Source organism: Rhinoderma darwinii, chromosome 2 (genome assembly GCF_050947455.1).
Source record: "Rhinoderma darwinii isolate aRhiDar2 chromosome 2, aRhiDar2.hap1, whole genome shotgun sequence".
Taxonomy (NCBI): domain Eukaryota; kingdom Metazoa; phylum Chordata; class Amphibia; order Anura; family Rhinodermatidae; genus Rhinoderma; species Rhinoderma darwinii.
Window position 1 is genome coordinate 409,466,633 of NC_134688.1, and position 9,592 is coordinate 409,476,224.

The 9,592-nt window shown below is 43.2% G+C and overlaps 1 protein-coding gene across 1 annotated transcript in view; it reads left to right on the forward strand.

Moving 5' to 3' along the window:
* The window catches only part of LOC142741427 (protein ABHD15-like), a 30,891-nt gene extending 27,985 nt beyond the window's left edge, over positions 1 to 2,906 (forward strand). The window contains exon 3 of the mRNA XM_075850806.1: positions 2,180 to 2,906. Coding sequence (XP_075706921.1) covers positions 2,180 to 2,720 — 541 coding nt within the window. The 3' untranslated portion in view covers positions 2,721 to 2,906. The remainder of the gene's footprint in view (positions 1 to 2,179) is intronic.
* Positions 2,907 to 9,592: the final 6,686 nt, after the last annotated feature.

Genomic DNA, 9,592 nt, shown 5'->3' on the forward strand with positions numbered 1-9,592 from the left:
GAGATGGCACCAGAATGAACTATAAGCAGACGACTAGCCTGTGGAGGCAGTGTAATGCTCTGGTCAATGTTCTACTGGGAAACCTTGGGTCCTGGTATTTATGTGGGTGTTACTGTGACACGCACCACCTATCTAAACATTGTTGCAGATATGATTAAGTATACCTCTTCATAGCAATGGAATTCCCCTATTGTAGTGCCTCTATCGGCAGGATAATGCTCCCTGCCACACTGCAAAAATTGTCCAAGAATAGTTTGGAATTTGGAGGCCAAGTCAACACCTTGAACCCTTTGTCACATTCCCCACAGTCCAGCAATTTACAGGTCTAACCTCCTCAGGATAGCCCATCCATGTCTGATCGGTGGGCGTCTGACCCTCCACCGATCAGCTGTTTTGTAGTGGCCGCATTGCTCATGTGAGCAGTGCTTTCCCTTCATTCCTTACTTGCTTTGTACTGTGAATCATCGACACACTTGTAGCAGCGGTTCGCTGTATTGCAGCCTTCTCCCATTCACTTGTAATACAGTATATGCAGCTCCCACTTCAACCTGCTTAGGCTTTTAAACCAGACAAATCACAGCTCCCCTTCAGGCACACCGCTCTAAGTTGTGCTCGGGCTTTATTGTAAGGTCGTTTTCCTGCAGCCCAAGCACCGCTCCGAATAAACTACAGTATAAGGTGATTAATATAAAAAGAAATACAGTACCTCCTTACACCGCTATAAGGAGTACTGTGTTTCCTATTTGTGCAACTTCAATCGAGGGGCCAAAATAAGACCTAATCTAAATTCTTCCCGACTATCATAACTGATTTTGCTCCTTTTTTGTATTCGCATGTCTCAAAAAAAAATAAAAAATAGTTTACAACCCCTTCATGGCCTCATTATAAACTATTCTCAAAGTTCCCTGGTCTTTGCCTGGTATCTATCCTGGCAACCAATAAACATTAATGTCTCTCCTTTCGGAAGTCAATGAGATGGAGCTGTAAATAAAGCAAGGGAAGTTATGAAATATGCAGTTGTACTGTGAAAGTTCACACAATTGTTTGACTTCATGTGAAAAACCTGGCAGAGCTGAATACTTTTTTGTCGGTTCCCTTTCCCATTGCTGGACTCTGGCTTTCACTGCTGTTGTCCTGCCTATTGTTGCTGCTTACAGTAAAACTTCACCTAAGATTAAAAAGAAAAAAGCCTATCTTTACATTGCTCATTGTCTATTCCTTAGGTGCAGTGATTTTGCTATATTTTTAAGTGGAAGAATATATTATTGCCTTGTGCGATTAACACTTACTGGTTGTTAGATGCAGTTGTAGTAGATACATTTTCTCTACGGCCGCAGTTCAGCATCTGTAATATAGTCAAACCCACCGTTCTACTGAACCAGACACGAATCCCCATACGGTTCTACAGAATCTCTAGGGTCCAAGTGTTGTAAAAGTAATACAGATGCTAAAATACGGCTGTATTATGTATTATTATTTTTTTCCCATGATTAATTGCATTTCCTATCCAGTGTACTCGAGAAACCATGGTTTAATCTTTAGATTGACACCAATTCCTTTTGGTATATTAATCCCTGAGGTAAAATGGTGGGTCAATTATCAAGGAATGGACTTGGAAAGCATATTTATTGAAATAAGACAAACTACTAGCTTCTAGGCCTGAAACAAACCAGTTTTAGGGGTTCTGGGGCTAGATCTCCTTATAGGAATTGTCTGGCTTTAGAATAAAGGGTTTCTGCGAAGCCTTATTGAAGTGTCTAATCCCAGACCATACCTTTTAATGGTGAAGTATTACTGAGATACAGATGGCAATGAACACCAACCCAATCTCGCTGAAGAGTTCCAGTCATTTTTGTTCATCATTTTTCCTACTTTTCCGCATTTTGCAATATGCAACATATTAAACCAGCTAAATTATAGTCCTGTTCTAAATCTTACAGAAAAGTTCTGGAATTTATAAAGCACACATGAGTTAAGTTGTATTGAGTAGTAACTGCCATGTATAAAAGGCTTACATATGTTCATACTTATTATTTTTACATCTATAAAAATCTGTTTATAATAATAAAGGTCCATACGTCAAGTGGTGGATGTAACATTTGGTAATTTTTCATGATCATAGAAATGAAAGAAATACTGACATTTTCTATGTTGTCTTATTCTATTTTTTTCCTTGTAGATATGCTACAGCTCTGGGACAACTTCTAAATACTGAAAGACTTTTGGGAAGTCGGACTTTAAAGGAACTCGAAGAAGCTTTGTTCTGCCAGACCAAGGTTCCTAATGGTTTGACATGGGATACGTATTGGGAAAGGAACGACCCTTTAAGAGACATTGATGAGGTGGCTATTCCAGTCCTGTGCATTTGTAGCCACGATGACCCTATCCGTGGGGAGGCCAATAGCACTGTACCCTTTGAGCTTTTTGAGACAAACCCCCACTTCTTTTTGTTGATGAGCCGTTATGGTGGACACTGTGGCTTCATCAAAGATAATATGTACGGCACCATGTGGAGTCACAGTGCACTGCTGGACTTCTTCAAGTCCACTGTGGACTTCTTTGCAATGGAAGAAAGGCTGAAAGGTCTCTCCAGGAGGAAAGGAACCATCTCAAACTCCATGAAGAGGACACTTCAGGACAGAGTATCTTGCAGAAAAGAACAAAGCTGTCCTCATAATATCCATGAAATTTATAACTGGCAGCGGTCCTACACAAGATGACAGAAACTGTAAACTTAGGACTTTTGTGGGCCAACCTATGACTTAGATATGTGATTTTTATAAACGGTGTAGCCATTTGGGTACATTAAGTTTGCCCTAATGTCGTTTTACAGATTTTAAGGGACTTAGTCATTTGACCTTTTTTAAAAATTCCATAGGAAATTAAAGGACTTGCTACAGAAAAAATATTGCCTGTTTCCGAGATTTTACTCATTTTATCTAAGTAATATTGTTGTAAGCTACAGCAAGCTTCAGTAAAACAAGCTGCGTGTAATAGTTCAATTGGATGATGGAATATACTGTTTGTTTATAGGGTAATACATACTGACCAACACTTGAATCCCCATTCACGAGACAGTTTTAAGCTTTAACCCTGTCCCACGCAGGAAATACCCACAAAACCACCTTTGAGCATATTTGCATAAACCCCCAGCCTTTGGGTCTGTTCTGCAAAAAAGGGGACGGTTAGAAGGTATGGCTAATCTGCTCCAGTGGCTTCCTGTTACGTGTCACAATAAGCATACATGTGCTGTAGCCCATAGCCACTAAGTGGGAACTGCCTTTTTAAAATTGTTAGTGTTGAATATAGATGAGGGTGATCCGACATAATATTTTAAGACATTTCCACTTAATGACCCTCTTTGGTTTGATGGTTTTGTTATTTTACATTTCCTGAAATCTGTGAATTTTTAATTCCCATCAACTAACCTCCTACGATCACAAAAAACTGAAAATATCGGTCACTTATATGTTGTCTTGTGTGAAGTCTGTTCATCTTGAGTTATTTTGTCACGGTTTCAAGGTAGCCACCATTAGTGACCGCTGCTACGGTTCTCCTAGGGGTTGTCATCCAGCTTTCCACAGACTCCGAAGTGCATATTAATATTCATGGTCATGTAAAGTTACACTCCTGCCTCATCTATCCTACTATACTGCCTGTATTGTACAGCAAGGCTAGACACACACACACACGCCATCTTTCTGCAGTTTTTGGCTCCGTTTTGTTAGCCAAACACTGGAGTGGGCACAAAAGAAAGGAGATGCGTCAGTCATTTCTTTATACCTTTCCTTCCTTTTTGAATCCTCTTCTGGCTTTAGCTAAAAAACAAAACCACCAAAACTGTGTGTGTGAGAGATCATGGACTCTGGTAATATGTGCCAGCAGGAATAGAATTATAGCTCCCTCCCAACCGGTGGAAAGCCACAGCACCTAAAATTGTGGGAGGACACGAAAAAGGGTGAATTTACAGGGTACAGAGTATTACCACGGCAAGACCTGGAATCCCCACAGTCCTCCTGAACTGAACTTAGATCACCATAGAGCCTTATGGTAATGTAAATTCCGTTTATAACACAGCCATCTAAACCCTGCCCAAGATGAGTTGTGTTTTTTTTATTAGAAAAGAGATTATCCAGTAATCCATGTATGCCAAGGTAGTGTTTGCTATGTGCAGCCTGGAAGAGTGCACAATTGCTATCTTCATGGGCCTATTAGGCTGGGTTCACACGTGGCGGAATTTCACTTAAATTCCGCTGCGGACACTCCGCAGCGTTAATCCGCAGCGGAGCCGTTTGTCCATTGACTTACACTTTAATTTAGCAGTGTTCGTTTAGACGAGGCGTAAAATTCCGCTGCGGAGCATAGGCTGCGGAGCGGAATTTGGTGTCCGCAGCATGCTCTGTCTGTTGCGGAGCAGTGGCGGACTCATGGCGGAATTTCTCCATTGACTTCAATGGAGATTCTAATTTCCGCAATGAAGTCCGCAGCTGTCATGCACATGTTATGTGTGCTGCGGATCCGTCTTGCTTTTTTAACTTGACATTTCTTCATTCTGGCTGGACCTATGTATTTCTAGGTCTACAGCCAGACTGAGGAAGTCAATGGGGCTCCCGTAATGACGGGAGCGTTGCTAGGAGACGTCTGTAAATAGTCACTGTCCAGGGTGCTGAAAGAGTTAAGCGATCGGCAGTAACTGTTTCTGCACCCGGGACAGTGACTACCGATCCCAATATACATGTATCTGTAAAAAAAAAAAGAAGTTCATACTTACCGAGAACTCCCTGCTTCTGTCTCCAGTCCGGCCTCCCAGGATGACGTTTCAGTCTAAGTGACGGCTGCAGCCAATCACAGGCTAATGACAGGCTGCAGCGGTCACATGGACTGCCGCGTCATCCAGGGAGATCGGGCTGGATGCCGAAGGAGGGACGCGTCACCAAGACAACGGGCGGTAAGTATGAATTTCTTTGACTTTCACAAGGGAAAGTGCTGTCCCTTCTCTCTATCCTGCACTGATAGGGAGAAGGGAAGTACTTTTACCGCAGTCCGCAGCAGCTAGTCCGCATCAATTTACTGCACATTTTGTGCAGATCCGCAGCAGAATCTGCAACGCAGATTCTGTGCGGCATTGATGCGGACAGTTGCGGAGGAAATCTGCCACGTGTGGTCATGCCCTTAGGGAACTTGGAAAAAAAACACTAGATATCTTATGCAGGTGACAGGACATCTTTTGATATCGCCTCTGTAATTATGTGGGGAAGGAGAACATAACCCTGTATATCTCTCCAGTTGAAGCTTCTGTCGCAAATTCCGTTAGATTTGACAGGAAGACTAGTGGCGCATGTAAGTCAATGGGATCTGGCAGAGCGCCGTGGCTTCGGTCATAAACTTGCAGTGCTTATCGGCCTTCCATAATTAAATAAAAATGCACATTCGATCGGAGCATGCTTGTTTAAGCGCTTGACCAGCATACCTTCCTTCTGCTCCCACCATTTTAAAAATAGGCGATTTGAAAATATTAGAATTCTTTAATGATGTTTCCGCCTGGCAAATGATGATATTATAAATACATGAAATCTACTTCAAAAGAAAAGATCTGTTGCCCTTGGAAGTAAATTCCAGCTGTTAAAATATTAGAACACTGAACCTTCTATTGAAGGTTGCAGTAAGCGACTATTTGTATTATTATTGGCCATATATACATATATTTCAGTGTAGGGTTTACATATTACTCAGTGTACCAGTCAGAGCCCATTAGAACATTACAGTCATCAGTTGTTCTCTGCCGAGGAGAGTGCGTCATTAAAATAATGTATTTGAAGGGATGGTTGGTAGATTTAAAAGGGTTTATCAGTAAACCACTTTATTGATATGCCTCCCAACCCAAGAATCCGGGAGTCAGTCTTACTGGGAGGGGGCTTAGCATGCACAGTCATTCTCTGTCGAAATGAATGGGAATTACGATAACCTCCAAGTGCCCTCATATTTACAACGAAAATGTGAATCTATGGGATCATACTTTTATGACAAGTATAATGGAATTCTCAGTATTGGCATAGAGGAAGAACGAACAGTCGGTAATCACTTCTCTTGTCCCTCCAAAAGCAGAGGGTTTTATTGGACTCCTCATGGAAGCACCACTTAAAACGTGATCCCTCCATATGGCACCCTATTCTCTCCTAGAAGCTGTGCTACAATATGGGCCCATAGATTTCCTTGGGTGCCATGTTACGAACATAATATGGTGCCGTAATACAGCTGAATGCAGGAAGCTCTAATGGGCATCTTTCTTGGGATCCTCTAGACTTTGGGGCACAAGGCTAACAGCAGACTGGATTGTCAGGGTTGAAAAACTGCTTTAATATGGGACTAACATTAACAAGAAAAGGACATTACTGCTTCTTGTTACTTATACAATCTCGGAAAAGATTTAGAATTATGCCTAGGGGGGGGAGTATCATACCACCGACTGTCCAGCATTCCCTATGGAGCATGTGCCCTCATCTGAACTTACATCGTCAAGCTACGTAACAAAATTTAACCACATGCAAAGCTACAAGTAAAACTCATTTATCAGCTTTGATTTCGGTAAGACAGTGTCGTTTTACAGTCATATGATCTATTCTACAGCCTCTGCTCCTTTACAGCAGATCCCTGAGGTCTAATTGTTATTTTCAAGCCAATCTGCTCCAAAAAGTGCTTTTATTTTAGTACACAGCTCCCTCTACACGTTTTCAAAAGCCATATTTATAAACCAACCTAATTACTTTAGCAATTGACTTGCTTTGCTGGATTCCTCTACTATGGCTGGCATACGCAGATAACTTTATCATCTCAATAAATCACAGCTAACCGCATCTACTTACTGGTGTGGGAGAGTGCCCACGGTAGACGTTTTGTTCAGCTACATTTCCCAAATACCATGACAGACAAGTAAAGTTTTTGCCAAGAGAAACCGTGTGATATTCATCCAACCCAATACTGTGATTTCTAAACCTGTCTTAGGGCAGATTCACACGAACGTTGCGTTTTTGCGCGCGCAAACAACGCAGCGTTTTGCGAGCGCAAAAACCATTTGACAGCTGCGTGTGTCATGCGTGTCTGATGCGCGGCTGCGTGATTTTCGCGCAGCCGGCATCATAGAGATGAGGCTTGTCAACGCCCGTCACTGTCCAAGGTGCTGAAAGAGCTAAATCTTTCAGCACCCTCGACAGTGAATGCCGAACACAACAGCGAAAAACCTGTAAAAAAAAAAGATAAAGTTCCTACTTACCGAGAACTTCCCGGCCGTTGCCTTGGTGACGCGTCCTTGGTGACGCGTCCTTGGTGACGCGCCTCTCTTGACATCGGGCCCCACCTCCCTGGATGACGCAGCAGTCCAAGTGACCGCTGCAGCCTGTGATTGGCTGCAGCCTGTGCTTGGCCTGTGATTGGCTGGAGCTGTCACTTGAACTGAAGTGTCATCCCGGGAGGTCGGACTGCAGGAAGGAGACAGGAGTAATCGGTAAGTTAGAACTTCGGGTTTTTTTACAGGTTAATGTATTTTGGGATCGCAAGTCACTGTCCATGGTGCTGAAACAGTTTAACTCTTTCAGCACCATGGACAGTGACTATCTCCTGACGTCGCATACCGATAATTTTTTTGCCGGGATCGGCCAAAACGAGTTTGGCCGAACCCGGTGAAGTTCGGTACGCTTGTCCGGCTTCGCTCATCGCAAAGACACTCCGTTTGGATGTTCGGAAACAGAAAAGCACGTGGTGCTTTTCGGTTTTCATTCATCCTTTTCACTGCTGTTGCGCGAATCACGCTCGTCCCACGGAAGTGCTTCCGTGTGGTGCGCGTGATTTTCACGCACCCATTGACTTCAATGGGTGCGTGATGCGCGAAATACGCAGAGTTATTGAACCTGTCGCGCTTTTTGCGCAGCAGACAAACGCTGCGCAAAAAGCACGGATTGTCTGTACTGCCCCATAGACTTGTATTGGTCCATGCGTGCCGCGTGAAAACCACGCGGCCCGCACGGACCGAATACACGCTCGTGTGAATCCCCCCTAAGGGTAAGTTCACACAGGGCGGATACGTTGTGTAAAGGTACTTGCGGAATTGTGGACGAAAAACCGCACCAAATTGTGGTGCAGTTATTTGCCCGGAATGTCTGCTACGGAAATCCTGCTATACTTATCATGGCAACGCGTCACTCTGACATCCTGACGTTCTACAGCCCTGGGATGAGGTTTCATCCCATGTGATCGCTGCAGCCTATAATAAATACAAGCCTATACTTACCCCTAGCCATGGCGATGTGACCCTCTGATGTCCTGCAGCCCGGGCCACCTGGGATGACGTTTCATCCCATGTGCTCGCTGCAGCTTGTGATTGGCTGCAGCAATCGCATGGGATGAATAGTCATCACAGAAGGCCAGCCTGGACAACACAGCACAAAATTCTGGGTCAGTATACGATTTTTTTATGAGTTGTGATTTTTGCAGCAGAATCGCAACTTTTCCGCAGCAAAAATTGCAACATCTGCTGCGGGTTTTACCTCCCATTGAATTCAATGGGGAAAACCTGCAACAAAAAAGCAGCAAAACCGCAGTATTTATGCTACGTGTAAACTTGGACTAAAAGGTCACTCCAGACTCCATCCTTCTTCGAACCCCAGCCTACTGATGGCCATCTTTTCAAACCCACCATTTCCTGTCTGTATGTCTAAAAACACCTTCTTAGGCCTTAACGCGGTAACCAACCCACAAGTTGTCAAGTCCTTAATACAGAAACTAAGACCATTGAGCAAGATTTACGGTTCCTCTTTAGTTCCTGTGTCCTATTTCTATTCAAAAGTGTACCGAATTAGCTCTACTATCCGTGATACCAGGCCTCATTTCTGTAACAAAAAAGGTCTCCTTTGCCATTTTCTCATGGCTATGAGACTAGACCATCCCTCGTCTCTGGAGGACTCCTAGAACCCGCTCTCGCGTGCCCAAGGTGACGAAACTCTACATGATATGAGAATGGAAGATCTCCTCCGAACATGATTTATACTCTCTCTTCATTACCACCTGCGATTGCTGGACTAGGTTCAGTATTTCTCCCGCAAACCCTGCGTGGCTGGAATTTGGTACTTTAAATTGAATAAAATTATATGTACCTTTTGGTTTCTCTCTATTTCTGTTTCCCCTTTCTTCTTTCCTTATCTCTTGCTCCTCCAATATATATTTTTTCCCTTGAGAGTGAATGAAGAAATAAGTCACTGTTTCGTTCTTGTTCAAATATGTTTATTGTTGGATAGTATGCAATTTCAAAGTTCATCAACATCCATATGTTACAAATGCTGTCTATTACTTTCTCTTTTCAATAAACTATGTTTGACCACAAAAGTGGTAAGGGGTACTCCATGTATTTCAATTCCGCACAAAATGTATTTCCCTCTAATAGCTCTATAAAGATCATTATGAAGTTGGTCATACCAAAATGTCTACGAAAGGTGTCACCGACAGGTCTCTGGACAGAGTGAACCCATTGTGTCACTATTGGATTTGACTCAGGGATCCGCAGGTCGGTTCCCTGGCGTAGTCTCCTATGGCAACAGATGAT